At 50.1% G+C, this 20,629-nt stretch overlaps 1 protein-coding gene across 1 annotated transcript in view; it reads left to right on the top strand.

The window, feature by feature from the left end:
• The first annotated feature begins 353 nt into the window (after positions 1-353).
• The window catches only part of LOC144115765 (uncharacterized), an 88,492-nt gene continuing 68,216 nt past the window's right edge, over positions 354-20,629 (top strand). Inside the window, exon 1 of the mRNA XM_077650268.1 lies at positions 354-1,037. Coding sequence (XP_077506394.1) covers positions 779-1,037 — 259 coding nt within the window. The 5' untranslated portion in view covers positions 354-778. The remainder of the gene's footprint in view (positions 1,038-20,629) is intronic.

Raw genomic sequence — 20,629 nt, 5'->3', positions numbered from 1 at the left:
AAAAGAAAAGGGAACAAACGAAAGGAAGAAGAAAGAGCGAGCCAGGAGGAAAGAAGAGAAGGATAATCGCGCTGGCCTATAGCCTGAGGAAAGAAACTCGCAGTTGCCAACTTTCTATTTTTGGGCACTTCCCAGCGGCGCAAAAAGAAGCCAAGACCAAAAGGGCCAAAACAGAGAAAACTTTTTCCCCCGCAGGCTTTTCTCCTCCTGCGGGCCGCCATCTTGAATTTTTGCCCTCTCTCTGAGCCGTAGCGGGACGCCGGCGAGAGTCAACGAGGAAGCCCTCAGCGGAGAGGTCTCGTGGTGACGTCACGCCCGGTTGGCCCCATTGGCCCAGCCGCGGTCACGTGGCAAGCGGCCGTCTCGAACAGACAGTGCTCCCGTTTGGGGGATTACATCAATGCTTTTAGTACGGTCCCCGGTGCGTTTCCTCGGGGTGCTGGTGGTGTAGTCGTGCTGTCTGGGGGGCCTGGGCACAGGAACCGCGCCACTTCCTGGCATGCGCCTTATCGGCGGTCCCGGCTGAGGAACCGATGCCGACGCCGAGAGCGACCGCGAGGCCCCGGAGGCCGGCGCCCCCGCCGCGCCTCTGCCGTCGGCTGGCCTGCCGCCTGCTAGGACCCCGCCACGACGACGACGACTCGCGGACGGCGCCCATGTGACACCACCGGAGCGGAGCTGGACGCGAGGAGCGGCACTCCCGGAGGCCGACCATGCTCCCGGGCTAGCGGAGCCGCGAGCTGCGAGCCGGCGGCCTGAGCGGACAGTCTCGCCAACCATGTCGGCGGGCGGCGAAGCCACCCTGTTCCCCATGACCTTGACAGGCTTCCTGCCCTTCTCGTCGCACAGAGTCCTGTGGTCCCTAACCTTACTGCTCTCGTGTATCGTGCCCGTGGCTGTGCACATCGCGCGGCGACGACGCATCGCCGAGCTCATCTCCAAGATCCCGGGGCCCACGGCGGCGCACCCCATCCTCGGCAACTTGGACGTGCTGTACGAGCTCAAAAAGTACAGGCACCTCCTTGCGCCGCATATACGTAAGTCGTGAACCCGCATGATGACCTTGCTGTGTGCGCGCCGCCAGTGTGTCCCGCCCGTCCCCCGGTGCGTGCACGCCTGTGTGAACGGCAGCTGCCGTGCGCCGTTCATGCAGCGCATGCAGAGCACCCCGCGCTTCCGGCCGTCCACGACGCGTTCACTTTCGCCGCCGCAGAGACACGTGCGCCAGGCGCGCCAAGCGGCGCCAAAAAAGCGCAAAACAAGCAGGAGCCGAGCGCGCGCGCCGGGATCCGTCGGTTCCAAAAAAAGCGGGCAGCGGCGCTCACTTCCTCGCGGATACCCGCGGTGTCCCGATTTCGGCGGCAGCCACCCAGTTGCCTTCGGGTCATACGCATGACGGTCGGCGGCGGCCGGCCGCGCAGGATCCGCTCTCGCGCAGAAGAAAACAAAGAACGCAAGCAGGAAACACGCCGCGGAGAGAAAGAGCGAAAGCGAAAACAACCAAAAGACAGGCTTTATCTGCCGTTCCTGCTGCGCGGCTGCTGCAAGGACGGAGCCAGACAGCGCACTGCAGAGCCTTCACGACTCGGGCCGAAACGAGTTCTATGGAGCGCCGCCGTGTTCCCCAGCTGCACTGCTGCGTTTCTTTCTTCCTTGGCGGTGTTTCGCTAGGCTGGCCAGGCCAGCAGAGAAAAGCTCGTCGAGCGCTTGAGGAATGGCCGCCTCTTGACGTCTTGAAGCGTTCCCCTCCGCCGCCGCGCTCTTTTCGCCTCCCCTCGCGAGGGCAATGGGCTGCGTGCGAGCCGCGCGTCTGCGGGCGCCGTCAAGCGCGCCGACGCTGCTGCAGACGAGCACTGCAGGCCGCGCGAGGTCATCCCAACTGAAGTAGCGGCACGCGGGCAGCTTGCGCGTACCCACATCATGACCGAGGAGAAATTTTCTCAAGAACGCGAGCGCGCGAGTGGCGCTCAGAGAAAGAAAGCTTTCCGAGCGAGGCGCGGGGCAATGTGCGCTATCTAGCTCATTCGCTATGCGAACGCTGAAGAAAACGGCCGGTCCGCGCCTTTTCCGCACATTTCCATTAAAGTATGTTGCAGGTTGCTCGAAACCCGATATTGGCAGCGTGCACGCCGTGCGCACGCTGCCACACCGCAACAGCGCCGTTTTCTTGACGCGAGGCAGACTCAGGCATCCGGGTGATGACGACAGACCCGATGCGCAATGTGAGTGGGCTATAGTTATGCAACAGTGAACATGCTTTTCCGCCTATATGACTTTCTTTTTATCTTCATTGTGTTCTTAATTTCGTGCATTATGCTTCGCCTCTATGCATAGACCTTGAACACAATATCCCAACAAAAACATGAAAAGTTAGCTCCACATTTGTTTTTCACATTTTTTTTTTCATGGTTGAGATTGGATACTGAAGAGTATGCTCCTGCTGTCTACTGATGCCGTTCTGCTGATATGAGCTGTTCGTATCTGTATGACGTCGTTCTGATGTTTCCTTTTTTGCAAACGTGAACTTTGCAGTCCCTTATGCATGAAACTGAAGCGTCTCGCGTATCGTGACATGAGGTCACCAAACGTTCAAAGACATCCTCCAGAACAGTTTCTTTCTCTCTCTCTCTCTCTCTCTCCTTTTCTCGCACCATTTGCATAAAGCATTAATACTTGGAAGTTTTAGGCCAGTCCCTACTATTCATACACGTGTCCCACCTCAGCAATATCGTCAGATATTTCGCCTGCACGCGTTTTACTTCAGTTTTTTTTCAGGTAGCGACCCCCTCTTTGTTGTCCCTGCGGGGCGGATAATAAGGCACTTAAACTGTTTTCCAATACCTTGCCCTTCCCACAACTTTTGGAGGTTGTTTACATCTTCTCAGAAAAAAAAAAACATACAGGTGCGAACTCATTTTTTAGAACAACAGCTAATAAGGTACTCAAGGGTTGTGGAAGCGTACGTTCAGCTTCTTGTACTATATTATGAGTGCTTCCAATTAATGATGCTTTTCGTTTGCAACGGCACATGCAAACGAAACGGGCACAGGTGCGTGACTTCGTTACTTGACAAGTTAGAAGGTGTGCGCGTCTGAAACATGCCCTCTCGCCGGAAAAGTCGGCGACATTTCTCGAGTCGCCAACAACAGTTCCTCGATTCCTTATCCCCGTTGTATCCGACGCGCATCGTTCCATCACCCGTTGTCGCTCCTTTCCGCGGTGCTGCATTGGCTTTCGCCAGCGTTGCGCCGAAACTATTCCACCGATGTTGTTCCTTCCACTGGAAAGAACGCGGGGCCGTTGATTGTTTCTTTCCCTCTTTTTTTTATCGTTATTGTTGTTTCAATGCGCTTCCTGCTAAGAGTTCCTGTCGCTAAGCGTTCGGCCCGGAGGTTTCCTTTTCGCCGAATGTAGGCCACGCAGGGAGGGCGAAAAACGAACGAAAGGGCCAGCGGCTGCGTATAGCAACGGCGACCATGTAACGGTGGCCGCCTAAGGCCGTTCCATCGGCCTTACGCCCGCTGGCTCCCTTGCCGAGGCTTCCCGTCGCGGAAAGCGAGGCACGCGGCCGAACTGGCAACGAGGTGTAGCCGGCGCGAAAGCCAGCCGATCGCGCTCATCGCGAGTGGCGCCAAGCGGAGACCGCGGACGGGCGAGATTCCGCTGATAAGATGAGCATTACGCATAGCAGTTTTTCGGGTGCATTTGTTCGACGAGGTGTGTTTATTGAACGGTTGGGAACGATATGACATAACGATCGAGGACGCAATTACGAGTCCGTTGCGAGATTTGCTGTGTGGATCCGAGAGAGAGGAGGTCCTAATTTTCTGTTTTGCACCTCTCTCTCTCTCCCCCTCCCTCCTCCGCTGCCTTCGCCAGCTCCTCTTGTTTATATATTTTAATTATTATAGCAAACAAGTTGGAAACGTGCATTACGAAAGCAGATCACCTCGCATGACTCAAATCCGCATGTAGTCTAAGCGACACTAGAAGATGAACCATTTTCTTGCACGATCACTCGACACACTTTGTTCCTAAATTCAAGTGTTTTCGAAAAGATTATGATTTACTTGATGACTTTCTTCGAATAATTTCTGAAGGGTATCATCAACGTCTATCGGGCGTAGCATTTCGAGACACCGGCGACTGAAAGTTATCTGAGAATTTATGCGCTCTGCAAGCATATTAGTTGGTGGCTTGTAGCATGTCGGAGCCGAGCGCTTTAATCGAGTTTACTGGCTGCTGTGAGGCGTCCAGAGCTAGGAACATCAGTTTCTTCTACACTGAGCTACCGCACATGCAAGCTCATACTTTCTGGGTCAGCTGTGTGACCACGCTGTTGAAGTGAAACGCGGAACTTGACCGGTTCTCGCGCTTTGCTCTCAAGCAGCGCGCTTCATGAACAGCTAGCAATTCTGAATGCGTAGCAGGTCTCTGCACTGTTTATTTGGCAAACTAATTAGCTCCGACCATTTGCAAGACATACAAGGTTACTTAATTTCTGTGAAGAAAATGTTTAGTCATTAAATAGGTTTTCTATCAAAGAAAATATTCTTTGATTGAGAGCGCAGTTAGAAGAGAGTATGCGTATTTTATATGTGCATGGCATATGACACTCTTTGTCGAATCGGAATTCGCCCCGTCGCACCGTTACATCTCCGTGTAGGATTATCAAGAAACGTTTCCAGTATTCCCGTAAATTCTACTTTACTGGTTGAAATGTACGCCTTCTTTGGCCAAAAAGTTTGAAATTTAGCCCTGACATTCAAACAGAGTTTGCCTCTCGCAACCGTGCTTTACACATCTACAGCCAGTTCTTGGGGCTAATTTCAGGGCACTTTAATATTATTTATTTATTTATTTATTTATTTATTTATTTATGCTGCCGGCACAGACCAAGGCAGGAGTTGCAGTTTTACAAAGTACACATCTTGTTAAAACTTTTGCATGTAAAATACAATCAAAAACAGAAAAAGAAACTCTTTGAACATTAGGAATTTTTGCACGTCACTGACGGCAGGAAAAAAAAAGAAAATATATGAATAGCGCACAAAAACGTCAACCGCTGTGGTGCAATGTGAAGAACAAAAAGGCGCGTGGCCGTAATAGCAAAGTACAACAATTGTAATTAAGAGTAGGTCCGACTGGCAAAAGTTAAATAAAAGAAAACAGAGAGCAATGTACATAGATCACTTAGAGGGTGACAGGTGACAAGGCTAGTATACAATACATTTTTTTTATGCACTCATAGAATATTCCCGTAGTGCAGGTACGCATGCTGAATACCACTGTAGAGGAAAAAAAAACACGCAGTATCAAAGAGTCTCCAGAGTCGCATTAGAAGGCATTTTCTGAATGCGGCTTTGATTGGATCCGATTTAAAGGCGAGATTTGTGGTCAGACCTATGTTATTAGTCACTGATATCACAGCGTCTGAAAGAATGTATTGTCGGCTCTCAGCACAAGTAGTAATTATTGCGAAAGCCTCCAGGGCGGGGTCCTTTTGGCCGTCTAATGGGCACAGGGCGATATATGGCACGGCCGTGACTGCGACCACTCGCTATTTTCTCTGTTATCAGGTGGCCGAAACATGCTGTCTGTCTGTACGGAACTTGCATGAACGAACTCGCACACCTATTCCTATAGTCTCCTATAGTACGAACGAGAGTGTACACCGGGCGGGAACATCAACAACCTCAGGCCTCTGTCGTGAAAGTGCCATTGCTCCCGGCAGCTACTGGCCCGTGTTGAACGGAGAAGCTGAGTTGAAAGAAGGGGAAACGTTTGTGCGCTTGTCTCATAGAAACGCAAAAAAAAAATACTGGGAAAACAAATCAGTGCAGCGCAGGTCGCTAGTCGATCATGCGAACTGTCCCACAGTGTAGCTAGAAGCGTTTGCGCTCTAAACGGCCTTGTCTGTCAGGCTCTTCATAGTTTCGATATAGCCGGCAGGACTCTCTTAAAGGAGGTCTGACTCGCCTCTCGCTAAAGCTGCTGATTGTTTTTGCCTGAAACTTAGCTTGTGGCGTTAATAGCAAGCTGGCAACTGTAGACACACGCCTTGAAATGCATTCGTTGTAGGTGCCCCCCCCCCCACCCCCACCCCCCCCAAAAAAAAAATAAAATAAAACGGAGCGCGAGTCTGCTCTCCCGGGCACTAATATGGCTCCCAACAAAAGTACATCTCTGGTCAGCTGGATATGCCACTTGTACCCGTGCTGAACACATGCTCATTTGCTGCTACAGAGCGCGCCGCGATGCAAGTTTGGCGACTCGCGTGCTCCGGTTTCCTTTTGGTGCTCCTGTGCGGCTAATCGAACGACGTGCCACCTTTAACTTGTTTTTTCGCATAGTTTAGTGAAAGCCCTTTCTTCTCCCTTCCTATCATGCTAGAAAGTGGAATGAAGGTGGTGTCTTTTCATGAAATTATTAACAGCGGGCTCCGAAAATATTCTGATCCTTTTAAGAAACAGTTGGCACAGTTGAAAGCCTGGTTTAAGACTCGACACAAAACAGAAATTACCCACCGACTTGTTTTGCCCAAAGTGTATACCGTAGCGTGCCTGAATAAAAACTCCAAATTGATACTGAAGTTGTTATTCGTATTTGACAATGTGCAGCAAGATGATCATTTGATCCGGAGCAGTTGCAATCGAAGCGTTGGTGCTGGATGTCATTGTGATGGCGCTTCGAGATGGGGCCAACTTGACTTTTATCGGCGTGCACATAATGAGTTTGAAAGAAAGGAAGCAAATAGCTGACGTGCTGATGTTGATTAATTTCCCTTCGGAGGCCGGCAGTCTGCTCCGGTGTATACCGTTTGCTCTGCAGAATCGGCATCAGCCTTCTGGCACATCCAAACCAAGTAGGCCAGCGGAGGGAGGGGGGGGGGGGGGACCAAACACTGCTTCCGACACACAACTCACGAACTTGCGACGTCAGCAGTCTACGCACCCTGCCTTTTTTCCCTCAACGCACGCGGATGCAGGAAAAACAACCAGGCGTGCCCTGGCTGCCGCTGTTGGCGCTTTTCTTCACGCGCCCTGCTGCTTGCCCAGCTTTAGGCATCGTCGGAAAGAAGCTGGAAGCGAGGTGAAAGAAAGAGAGAGGAAAGAGAAGCGAAATCACCTGAAACAGCGTTGCGACTGCGAACGCGAGCGGAGCCTTGTGCGGCACCACAAATGTGGAAGGTGCACGGAAGTAGCGGGAAGATGGAGCGCGCTTTAGTTATCTGTGCCTCGTGCCGTACACGGAGGCTCGTGATCGACTGGAGAGGTGCTCGTTCAGTATATGCTGTCTGTTTTCACGCCGACTATGCCAAATCTGACGGAAACTGAATCTCGTTTCGCAGCGATATAATAGGAACGTTTGCCGATGTTTGCGGCCTTGTAGCAGTAGTCGTAGCAGTTTTAGTATCTCTTCATTTACTGATTAATTATTGACGTCACTCCCTAGGAATCATGTGGCAGCATTTCTTACAAATAGGGATTGAGCACTGACTTTTTTTTTTTTTACCAGCTGGCTAATCAGAGTGTGGCTAAGTTTTCCGGGCCATCTGGTGGCACAGTCGCTTCATCACTGCTGGGTAGAGTGGAAAGTTTGGGCAACTATAACAGGCACTTTCGCGCCAATAATAGGATACATCACTAGAAAACACAGGGACAATTCCTCATCTGTGGGACGCTCAGCGCACATGGTGACGTCATCCTTACATTTTTTTCCTCTTTTCTTGCGTCAGACGTTACTATGCTATGCCTACGTCTATACTATGTCTACCTCGCTATTCACAGTTTTTTCCCCTGTCTGGAAGTGACATAAGCCTTTTCAGGAAGTGGTCCTCATCTAGGAGATATTCGGCAATGAATATTGAGCACCGAAATGTTCCGATGGCTGCAACCTTGCCCGGCCAGTCAGGCGTACTGAACGGCTAAAGGTCGTTCCGTGTACTCATGCGGTTGCCGTTCTCCCGCACCACGAAGGAGCTGTTGGTCGTCTGGCTACGCTCGCAAAAGTTCTGCCGCGTTTCCAGTCTTCAGGCTTGCCATATGCAGTAGCCCTGGCGTAGCGCTTAGCAAAAGCCAGCTTTCCAGGCCTGAAAACCTTATTGTAGCGTTTGACGTTTCCTTCACAAAAGGGCAATTCTTACAGCAGCGTTCGTTCTCAGGACCCTTTTCTTGCCTCCTCCTGGACAGCCTATTTCTCGGGACCTAGTAATTTCAGAAGGGAAGTAGATTCAGAGCAGTGGAAAGCTCAAGAACTTTGAGTGAATGACAGTTATTACCCTCTGCTGGCTTCATGGTGTGGACCAGAAAGAAACTCATGTTGGCCGTATTGTTTTCAGACCGAGAAACCGTGACCGTGTGAGAAGCGGGAGATACAGCAGTAGACTTCAACTTTGCTCGTGAAGTTAGCGGACATCTCAATGCCAGGCCAAGCTTGATATGTCTGCTGCCTTCATATTGTTGGGCTCGACCCTTGGTTTTGTCGGAACTGTTGTTTACGGTCGTGTATTTCGCTCCTTCGGCTAAGACAATGTTAGCATTTCCTGCTTCTCAATTTCAGTTTGATGACGCGGATATGGCTAATAATGCGTTCTAAGTTTACTGATAAAAGAAAAAAAGAAAAAAAATGTAATCGGTTGCGTAATCGCACAATATTGTGGGTAATGCTCTCAAATGGGGAAAAAAAATGAAGGAATTCCCTCGAACGTTACGCTTATCTTCCCAGCTGGCAAATGACTTTTGAGGTAAAATAAGGAATATAAGGAAGCTAGAACTCCGAATATACGCCTACGTATATTTCACGCTTCTATGCTCACTGTGAAATAAAAAAAAATAACCTTCTTACCCAACTTTGAATGCCGAGCTGTGTGTAATAAAATGATGCGTTTTGGTCATAATCGGTCGCAATTTAGTCATAATGCTAATGCAGTGTGCTGGTCCGCACAAATTCAAAGTTGTATTTCCTGTGCAATTCAGTCCAATCACTTGCTTGGCAGGCATTGACTTGGTTCAAATGGCGCTACACGCACCCTCTAACTAGCACTGAAGTTGAGTTCCTCAATAGAGTCCCCTCAACTAGCTGTAACTTGGCCAGGTGCAATGATCACCGAGGAGTACGCTGGCACGGCGGCACGCTTTCGTGTCGCGCGGACAGGTCACGTAGTACATGCGTCTAACAGCGGCGATGCTAGGTCATTCTTAATACTGCGTGCTTTTGCCAGTGTTGTTCTTCATGGTTTTCCCATTATGCGCTCGTGTACACTTTCCTCCTTTCTTCAAACCTGTCCAAGCTCTCCTTGATCGCATTACCGCAGGTGGCACGTTCCCATTAGCCAGATTACCACTGGACAAACCCCACACCTGGATCAAGTTTGTCTCCCAGGAGGGATCAATAGGGAGTTCGCGATGTGCGGTTACCCTCGCCTCATCTCAGTGAACCCCTCGGGGTTCTCCTGCTGACAAAGCTTCCAAACATTGCCCTTCCGGGGAGTACGAACAAGTCTGAGAGTCTGGTACATTGAAGTCTGAGAAACCTACTACGGCGATGTTGTAGACCATGGCAAACCTCACTGATGCAGCAGATGCTTGAGATGAAAGTAAATAACGATAATAGCGACGCATAAAAGCCGTCAGCAGGTGAAATCGCTATGCACAACGTAGTTTAGCGAAACTGTGGCTTACCCGGGCTCCCCATAAGAGGAAAATAGCTCAGTTGATTTATTTTATCTCTGACAGCACCTCTATTAGTGTGTATGTTAAGCGCGGTATATTCTTAGTGGTTGAGCATTCGCCTCGCATGCGGGAGGTGCGGGGTTCGATCCCCACTACCGCCGGGTACCCACCAGTGATACAATGGGTACAAGCTTTCCCCTGGTCTGGTACTCGGCTTATTTAGGGTGAAATGCTTGGGAAATTGGTACCGCAGCTGTGGCCCAGTGGGTTGGGCGCCCGTCACGGCTGCGGGAGGTGGTTGGTTCGAAACCCACGCACACCCACCGGTAAAAATGGGTACAGGCGGCCCCCGACATGGCGCTCCGCTTTCTTTAGGGGTGTTCGCTAGGGAGAAGCTCCGTAAACCCCGCTGCGCCCCTCGCGGGCCAAGCCCGTTTCGAACGGTGCTGCATCATTCATGCTGCATCATTCATCACTGCCAGGTGCGTAGAGTTATTTCTGAAGGGATCTTGCCACAAAAAAAATGGCTATTGCACAAACGTTTTTGAGCATTTCTTTGCGATCAGCGCAGATGCTACCGCGCGACGACAGTAGCATCCGAGATCTAACAAAGTATGTTTCGCAGCAATCGCGGAGGCCATGCTCCTACAGAGTTTCTGCTTGAGCTTGGGCAACACTGGCTGAGGCGCATCTGCATCTCCGCAGGCTTTTGAACTAAGGAAATATGTTGTCGAAGCTATTAAAACGCGCGGGAAATTCTTCTGGGAAATTCTCTTGCCTGGGGGCACTGAAAACTTTGACAGATGTCACTAAATTGCAGGCACAAGCTGATATTTTATTGTCATAAAATAGGAAAGTAAACTGCTGTAAAAATGCTGGCGCTTCTCTGAGTGAACTCTTTTTGGTGGCAGGCCACTCTTAAGAATACCACGCGCGTACGGGCACCATGTGAATATAAGCAACCACGGAACAAAACAAAACGCCAGATGCCTTTGAATGACTGCTGAAAGCAATTAGGCTTTAGTACAATGATTGTGTACTCGCCTGTGCGGTCTGAAGTCGAGTATGCACTCTGTTCGGGTGCCTTGGAAAATTGCGCTTACAGATGCGCTCACCAGTATATTGTAAGTAGTTGTTTTGGCAAGTAGTTTTTACAGCATGGAACCTGATATGAAATTTCCCGGTGCAGGGCAATGATATACATTTATGCCCCACCAGTGCGTCATAGTTCGGAGCGAAAGAGCAAATAAGCACGCGGTGTTCTCTTCACGCAATTAAATGCCAACTACTGCTCCTTGCTCTTAGCCTTCGGCAGATAGAAGAGGCTTCGCATACACTGGCTTGTGCCCTCGTCGTACGTCAAGCATACTGCCGCAAGCACAACCTCGCAGTCACGTCATCTTTGAGATAACGACTTTCTGCCCGCTATTTCGTGCACACCTGTCTCTCTTTGCTGCGTCACTGCGGGAGAAAATAAAAAGAGGCACTTCTTTTGGCATAAGCGCAGCGTCGGTCTGGAGCCCCGAACGCTGGCGATTGATGTTAACCATGCCGCTCCCTGTAATTTGCAAAGAGTGACAGCGATTAGCCTTCGTATCTTTAAACGCAAAATTATTAATCTTAAAACCGTAAACGGGAAGACAGTTAAAGTAATAAAAAAGCAGCAATATGTGGATGTGTCATGTGTATTGAAAGTGCAGCAGGAGTCCGATCCTTCCTATCATCAAAAGGGCCGCTGTTCCCTTCCCGAAAGCAGCAGTTACGGAAGAGGGAGGCCTGCGCCTGTGGCGCGGTGCAGCCCTGCGACGTGGCGCCGTGGGGCTAGCTGGGGAACGTGTGCTGCGCATGTGGAATGCGAGCGTTTCATGGAACGCCGTACGCGCAAGAACACATACGCACGCACACACACACGCGGTGGGGAGGACAATGGATAAAGACGCGCGCGGCGTCTGGACTGCACTTTGCGCATTCTGCCTCGCCGGGGCGGCGCGAGTGCGAGAGGCAACGGCGAGGGGGTCGTCGGCTAAATCGGGATCCGGATAGAAAGAGGCGGTATTAATAACGGCGACCGGTTTTTCACCTTCATTCGCGGAGCATCGTCCTTGCCAAGAATTAAACCAAAACTCGCCGCGCAGGGCCGGTTGACACGTCGGCAGCGGGAAGTAAGCGCGCTCGGTCGGAAGCGCGAGCCCGCGATCGGGCTGTAGCCCCCTGTCCCCAGCGACCTTGTCTCGTTCGCCACAGCGAGGTTGGTCCTGAGGCACAGCTGGCTGGCGGGGACGTTCAAGCGCATTGCGGCCGTCGTGCCGTATAGCATTATCCGCAGTATAGCATTATCCGGTATCTTCATTTTCACAAGGCGTTTTCTGACTACGATTCTATAAGTGCTAACAGGCTGTATACTATGGTTAGCTCCCCCCCCCCCACACACACACACACAACATGCGCGCGCGAGCTCCCATGCACAATGCTTCATTCATACACAGATGTACTTTGTTCGTTTCATAAAAGATAAAAGTCACCTAGGATCGATTAATTATATTTTCATGACGACGGTCGCAAGTTAGGAGAATCAATCACTAAGTTGTGCACCTTCGAAACACACGACAGAAAGATTTCCGAAGATGTAGCTTTATTCCAGTGCTTTGTTTTTATTTGCCGCGTATCGAACAAAGACTGGGAGACAACAGGAACGACCAACCTCACGACAGCTGAAATGGATGCAAAAAAGACTGAGACACAAAGTCTGTGTGGATCTGTCCTTACAGTTGTTTGCGCGGACGCCACCTGAAGGGGCTGGTTCATTCCTTAGCCTGTGCAGTTATTGGGCGCTGCGCGCAGAGCGCCTAAAACAAAATACGTTCCAGATGCACCTGCCATTACCGAAGTGACACTGTGAGTTGCTGTGACGCTCCACACAATTACTTTGCGAAAGCTTCTCATTTTTTTTCGCATTTGAAGAGTATATTATGTGATGTTCATTGAAAAGTAGTTAATAAAAAAAAAGTTTCCAACTACGTTGGACAACCCCTCCGTGTGGCTTTGTCTATAGGTGACCTAAGTTCCAATAATCGTATTAAGCTATTGTACAATCTCTTCAGAAATGATGCAAGGTTGGTTACAGTGCGGCGGCTAGTAACAGTTAAACGCCTGGGACATAAACTAATCGGCTAGGTGTAGTAGTGAAAATGTGTAACTGACCCGCTCTTGGAGCGACCGGAATGGGGCTGCAGTAGGTATTCAGCTTATTGAATTATGGGCGCGGCACTATGGTTTAGTTTTCGCCCGCAAGTCTGACCAAACGCTTTCAGCGCATGTGGGCTAATGCGAAAGAAGGCCGCACATCCTGCATGCTCAAGCTGTTCTTTCGGTAGGAGAACTGGTCAGTCGTCAGTGAGTGAAGCCCGTTTACTGCGCGCCGTAAAAACTTTGGAAGAGGTGTTATTCGTTAACTGCAGCAAAACGAGTCCCGCACGCGCGCCCGTGTGTGTGTGTGTGTGTGTGTGTGTGTGTGTGTGTGTGTGTGTGTGTGTGTGTGTGTGTGTGTGTGTGTGTGTGTGTGTGTGTGTGTGTGTGTGTGTGTGTGTGTGTGTGTGTGTGTGTGTGTGTGTGTGTGTGTGTGTGTGTGTGTGTGTGTGTTAGTTTGACTGGCAACGCTACAGAACATCTGTTTGCGGCCAGTTAGGTTGCGTGACCTTTGACCTGCGCAGTTCTTTTTGTGGTTTTCGGATCAGTGCTGAAAATTTCGAAGCGAGATAAACGCCCCAGGTACCCGCTTTTCCTCGGCGGCGCACCTTTCGTTTGGCTCCTAATCAGACGCGGTTGCCGGTGGCTTTCCTGCTCCGCTTGGAAGCAGGAAAGGCTGCTCGCCCCTGCGCCTGTTCCGCGCCGTCCCGGAGAATATTGTGTGTGTGTGTGCGTGCGTGTGCAGCGATTGCGGCCGTTCGCTTCCTGCATTACCGCCGGCGCTCCGCGATCCGCGGCCGGCGCTGCTGCCCGATGCCGTGCGCTGACTGGCGGGCTGCGTCGCCGGGCTGGGGATCGCGTCCGCCTCTCCTCCGTTTTCGCACCGAGAAGTGGCCCTGGACTGCGGGCTGCCGCTCGCCCTGGCGTTCTTCCAGCCACGGTGCCGCGCTAATGAGTGGAACAAACTGATGCGAGTCTCCGCGGCCGTGCCTGCGCATGCGCACACGGAGTGCTGGCGGTACCACTACACGCCCAAGGAGTTCAGGAGATTTTAAGCGGGTGGGTGAAGTGCAGAAAGGACTTCGAGCGTTGGTATTCTGGGAAGGTGTCTGAATGTTTGTTTTTTGGTCAGATAACTTTATTTTTCTTTCTGGTTGCAGTTATATAGAATATTTGACGCCAAGGCAGCCTTCATCATGCGATGTACGTGTTTCATAACTAATGAAATATATAACCATTCATTGTCTTCGTTTTGGAAGCGTGAATTTTTGAAACCATGAAGGCTTATTATTATGACATCAGAGGAGTGGACTCGATGTACACAGACCACAGGCGTTCTGGGCGTACTGCGTCCGCTGAAGCACTTCATCTAAATCCCAAGACTTTTTACCACCATCACGTTATTTATTCGCGCTGCTGCCAAGAAATGCTCGAGCTCAGCTACATGAGACGAGACGGGATACGCAGTCGGCAAAACACCTTATCGTATTTTGATTTAACTGCCTGGACTCTAAAGATCTGGACTTGGAATCACGAAACTTCTCTTATGTAAAATTGTTGTGTGGTGTTCATCGCCTTGGCAACGGCCTCTCCAGCCATCGTGACTGGCCATACCACAGGCGTCGGCCAGTAAACATCCGAACTCAGGCAAGGGTAGCTTTCAGCCTTTGGTCAATATTCCATTGCTGCTACTGGATTCTTGGTGACGTCGCTTAAAAACGCAACTTACACAAACCGCCTTATAATTAGAACCAGAAGTGCCGTGCAATGCTGCATCTTCCCATTTCGTGCCTTATCAAATTAAGCTCGGCACAAAAGTACCCCCTTTGCCAAAAGGAAGCGAGCAAAGGGGTTCGCTTCTCAAACATATGGTGGAGCCCTTACGACTCTCCTACGAACCAAAACGCTCCGAAAGGTGAGGACAAGGGATCTTTTTACCTTATACAGCTGCAGAGCTTAATGGCTGCCATAAGTGCCCTGCAGTATGCAAAACCCGATGACCGGTTACTTTCGGCACAGACGGTACATGCGAAAACCCAGTTTCAAGGAAGGTTCAAGGCCGGTGTGGCGCAGACACCGGCCTGCAATACGTAAGCAACCTAATAAAGAGGCTCCATATGACCTTATTCGGCTTTCGATTAATAATTACGACCGTCGAGGGCCACGCGCGAAATGTGCAGTATCACTCTGAACAGAAAAGAGTAAAAAAGAGAGTAAGCTGCCCTCTAGCGTACACTCTTTTATAAAAGGGAGTGCGCTAGAGGGCAGCTTATTCCCTTTCTACTCCCGCATAGGCATATTCGTGTTTAGACTGTGGGTAGTAGCCGGGGCGTCGGCCACAAGGACGCGTCTGCGTCACTTTTATTTTGGTAATTATAGTGAAAGCAGATCGAGAGAACATATCTCCTTTTTGTAACTCGGAGTCATCGTGCCTAATTTACCTCGGAGCTTGTGGCTTATGCGTTAAGCATTGAGCAAGCAGGTTTTTTTCTTGCTATTAGGAAATATTGAAGCGCTATAGCTAATAAGGCAGCCGATGCCATGCTTATGCTGTATTGAAGGATGCGGGCAAGTGTTAACGCCTATAGAACTGCGTAGCGGTAGTGGCAAAATGCACTTACCATTTGAGTAGCTATACGTCGCCCTACTCCCTTACGCGCCCTTTTTGTTTTTGACAAACACCGCATCAAGTGGCATCCAGGCAGACTTTTAGGCCGAGGTTATTGACAGACCTTTCATGCCGAGTAGTGGGCTGGACGCAGGGCAGGTTGCACGGGGAAAACTAGATTCGCTCTTTGCAAGTGCTGCGTTACAATGAGTTTATTACAAGCATACCGCAGCAGCTAGACTGGTGACATTACTAGAATAATATTTCGTGGACATCCGGTAGGTTGTCCCCTCGATTACGTTTAGCTGCGGATTCAGAGCGCCACTGCGATGCTATCGAATTTCAATCTCGCAGCGATGATCCATGAGAAAAGGAGCGCTAAAACAAGACGACGGACGAGAACAGAACACGCACCACGGGCGAAGCCCGCTTCACTTTCTCCTGTAAAGGTCAGTGGTGGTACACACTGCACGATACATCTTGCGTCCAAGGGGCAACATTATTTATGCCTGTATACTCTTTGCCAATATTTACTTCCGGCGATAAATTTACTGGCATTTTAGTTCTACGCTCGGTTCTGCTCTGCCCTGATAGTTGGAAGCAGATGCGTCTTCTTTTCATTAGTTTTACAGAACTCTGCTTGTGTCTATTCGTTCCTCATTTACTCCTTTAACTCTGTTGCGGAGACACTTGATCCTTGACATAAACACTTTAGCACACATGTCCAATATTCCACCGTGATTCCCTTGCGATTCCTTGCGGAATGTCACAAATAGCGGTTGCTCCCGTTAGCTGCGCCACGATTAGGACAATTAGGGCGAGATGAAACTGCCAATTTTTAACAAAACTATGTGTAGAGAGCATGAGTTGAGCTCATTGAGCAGCTTCACTCTCTGGAACATGAGTGCATAGCTCGTTCAAAAACTTTTTCCCTCCTTGACCATTTGCTGAGGACATCTTGAGCTTATCTATCGCTTTGGGTTCCTTCAGGCAAGGTTATAATTGCGATAGGCGGGCCAAAGTATCTTAATATAGCCTTTTTTTTCTATTTCTGAGTAGGAGTATACCGATCGCATGAAGTTCCTTTGGTTCAAGGGCTTTAGTCGCAAGAGCAAGGAAAAGTAAATCAAGGACACGAAGGAAGACAATAATTTATAATAAAAATTCTTAGTGCAGTAAGCATGACATAGCATCTTATTTCTCTGCTATCTGTTTCCGCACCATTTTCAGCCTTCTTCGATTCTCTTGCGTCTGTATACACGTTACCAAAATAATATTAATGATGATAATAATAACAATATCACCGATGAAGTTACATACTTCGCAATGAAGCCATTTATTTTGGCCCTGGTTTCATGCTTCGATGTCTTGCGTTAATAGCGGCTCCTTTCTTTTAAAATTACACTCTCAATTGCATTTGGCGCATTTGAGAAATTATCCTTACAAGTTACAAATAGTAAAGGAAGCAGCACTGTGTGAAGTTTTCAGCTTCAATGTGTTTAATGAACCTGCACAAACAATATACAGAACTGAAATGATACCGGCTATTGCGTTATATGCATGCTCTATACGTTGCTCTTTGTAAGCCTGACATAATATCGAGCCTCGAGCAATCGCAAAGTGGAGCTGGGAGGAAAATAAAAAGAAACTGTTAAGCCGTGGTTGCATTCAATATCTCCAGTTATGCTATGAAGCATCGCGCAATGGAAAGTCCACGTTGGGAGATCACGAGGAAAAACGTGGCCACAATTCTACTTTCATTCAGCAGTAAAGTTAAGGGAAGCGAGACAACAGTTGCTGGATATGTCATACCGGACTGACTGAGCGTTCCCTTGTCTCAATAAGCAGAGTCTACACGCGGCAGTTTCCGAAACATGGACCATTACATTTGAGATTAAAGTTTGCCGCTCATTCGCGCAGGGAAATGAGTGGTTGACGTCACCAACGAATAACCAGAGGCTGTTATAACCAAAGCGTTGGTAGCAAGTATCGCGTTAACGTTTAGTTAAAGGCACGCTCTACGAAAAATCTCCCAAGCTGGCATGGATTTCTGACAGAGTCCTAAGTACCGCCGTAAAATGGAGCGCTGCCCTTGCTCTCTTCCCGCCCTTTGTCAGAGCCACGATATGCGCTAAGCGAAGCGCAGCAAAAAGAGCGAAACGGCCTCTCCTGCGCTATACAGCCCCGTATACGAGAGGTGAGAGGTCGCCCTATGTCGGAGGTTACAGTGCAACGCCTGGCTGCTGAAAGGGGCCCGGCGCGGTCTTTCACCGCGCGCGGGCAAGGACGCCCGAGGATGCGGCCGCCGCCGAGGGGCCAAAGGGGACAAGAAGAAGGAAAGAGACGCCCTCCCACCACGGAGAGTCTTCCACGATCGCTGAATGCCCTGCGCCACGCTGCGTGGGTCTCGGATATCGAGCCATGACTATGGCCCCAATTCCCGTCTCGCATGCATGCTGTGGAAAGGAAGAAGAAAACCTGCCCTTCTCGGGCGATGAATAAGTTCGTATGCACGCCTCTGTCTACAACGACACCACGTGAGGTCAGCGCACGCGGCGAAGGGGAGACGCCAGTGAGGCCTGCAGATGCACCCTCCTGGGGTACGCTGCGTTGTAAGGGCCTCTCTGGCCGCTTTTGTTTTAGTGCGGCAGCTGGAGTGCAGTTCTCATGGGTGGCCGCTGTCGCGTGGCTGTAAGTTAGCCGTTTCGTGGTTTCAGAGGCATCCAGCCAAACCACGCAGCCTTGCTGAGGAATCGAGTGGAGTTGATGAGAAGTAGTCTTCAGTTGCAGACATACGCCCAGCTTCGTTCGACATTAAGGTGCCTCGACGCAGCTTCTTTTGGTAGGGTGGCGACATCTCCGCCATTTCAAAGCACAGTCTCATTTAGTCGCAACGGAGTATTTGTGTGGAAATCAGCATTTTCGTGTCTTCAACACACAGATAGCTTCCAATACTGCTTGCAGACATCGAAGTTTTAATTGAAATTAAATTTTCGAACCATTGTAGGGTCGGCGCGGTGCATGGGATTCAAAATGACACCATTTTGAATCACATTAACCGCGCCGACCCTGGACCCTTCCAAAGGATAGCTGTACATCGGCTACTACCACCATCTGTTGGCTCCCACTAACGAACGCCGCATAACTCGGTGGAGATACTTTGAAAATGTAATTTCTAGAAAACCAGATAGTCCCGAGAGATTTTGCGCTAACACGATGATTATCGTGGCCGACTCTTCCTCCTAGCTGCTAAATCTGGCCTATGAAATCCTTCCTGAGCTTACACCAATTCTTTCCGGCGGCCGTCAAAAATCAGTGGAGTGTACCGAAGATTCGAACTTCCCGCAGTGATGCTGAGTGTTCAGCTTCATTCGGCACGCAGAGGCAGCCGTGGAAACTGAAAGCTTTTTTTTTTTCGCTGTTTCGGGCACTTTGGGCAGTTTTGGGCATAAGGAATACATGTTTAGGCAAAACTTTGGGAGCAAAAGCAAAACCAAGCATGACAAGCAAAACAAACACGCATAAAAGCACAACTTAGCCGTTATTTATTTTGTGCTCTAAGAGTACCTGGCATGGTACAGTCAAACATAAATGTCGCGAAAAGCTGCTTTTGCCACGACAACACACAGCTGCTCTGAGGGTTATAATAGGCAGTCGAGGCATAAGAAAAGCAAGTTTCTGAGCCTTGCTTTTAGAGGCTTTGAAAGGTTTAGCAAGAAAACATTCTTGACGTTGCATGAACTGAGGAAGACGTTTCATTTTCTGGCCTTGCTCGTATTCAACTTATGTATGTACGGAGAGTTAATATACTGACTTCAGGGCGACAGTGGCTGCTGCACTCGTGGCACACCTCCTTCCCATTCTTGCTAATCGTATTGACAGTAATTATGGTGACTGCTGTCGAAATCTAGCCGTTACTGTAAAGACAAATGCAGGTCATACTGATAAGGCGACATCGATATTTTCAGATCGCGTGGTTCTAAACCATACCATGTTAGCCGGCAACTATTACCATAAAATTAAAGGTTACAAATGGCCTTCCTGCAACATTTTAAAGAGGAGGGTGCTTAGAAGGGTAAAATTGCTCTTATTTCTACAGCTATCAACGCCTGTTAAAATAGTGGGTCATCTGTTTTGTACACTTTTCTTGCCGACAATTTTTGTCACTACCAAGCTGGCCTTGAGAGCGTTATCCCAACCGCCTGTTCAGTCTTTACCGCCCGATGCAAACAGATACGTTGACTCCGCAGGGCTGACATGAAAATAAAAGAAAACAAAAGCGAAGGGCGCATAGAAGAAGAACCAAGTGTGAAAGATTCTTTAACCTGTGCCGCCTCTTTCACTCGAATGCATCTTTGTACGTGATAACTGTCTGTTATCTTTGTACATTAGACAGGCGTTTATAGTGAGCTCAGCACAGTGCGGCGACCCATTAGTTACTGCGGCGTAGCGCGGTTGGCATCAGCATGCGAATGCGAAAGGCACAGCGCAAAGGCTGTCTGTACACGCGACTGTCGCGAGAGAAAGCCGGCCGAAGCGAAGAATGCGCCGAGAGGACCACTCCATGTGTCGCGTTCGGAAGGACGGCGCGGTTGGTTGAACGATGTGGGCTGCTCCCAAGCGGAACTGGAATTGACTCGGGCGCAGTTTTGCAAGGCTTACCGAGGCAGATAAAGCAATCAATGAGAACCGCTTTCCGGGGCCTTGCGTGGCATTTGCGTTAAAAATAGCGCCTCGGTCTCGACCCAGATAGGCCGGCTGTTTGCCATGGTCGCGCCTCTTGAGACCGCGGCCTGTCCGGACCTGATGGGCCTGAAGGATTGGGAACGGCCAGAGGAGTGCTGGCGCGCAGGCCCTTCCGCGAATGAGATGCGGCCTGTCGCCCCTGACAGCGTGCTCGACGTGCCGGCTGATGAGCCGCTCCGAGCGACGATCTCTGCGCCACTCCAGAGGCGCCCGCGGCCTCTGGCGGGGGCGGGGAGGCCATTGGTCGCGCCGCCGCCCGTCACGTACGCTCCACCGGCCGGCGCTTCTTCTCTTCGGCGCCGTGTAGCGGCCGAGAGCCCGCCGTACCACTTTCTCCAGCAGTGATGCTGGATTAGCCTAGGAAGCACGCGATGACTATCACCTGTGGCCTGTCATGACTTCGGCCACTTACAGA

This window comes from Amblyomma americanum, chromosome 1, assembly GCF_052857255.1.
Source record: "Amblyomma americanum isolate KBUSLIRL-KWMA chromosome 1, ASM5285725v1, whole genome shotgun sequence".
Taxonomy (NCBI): domain Eukaryota; kingdom Metazoa; phylum Arthropoda; class Arachnida; order Ixodida; family Ixodidae; genus Amblyomma; species Amblyomma americanum.
This window is presented reverse-complemented; position numbering and strand designations above follow the sequence as displayed.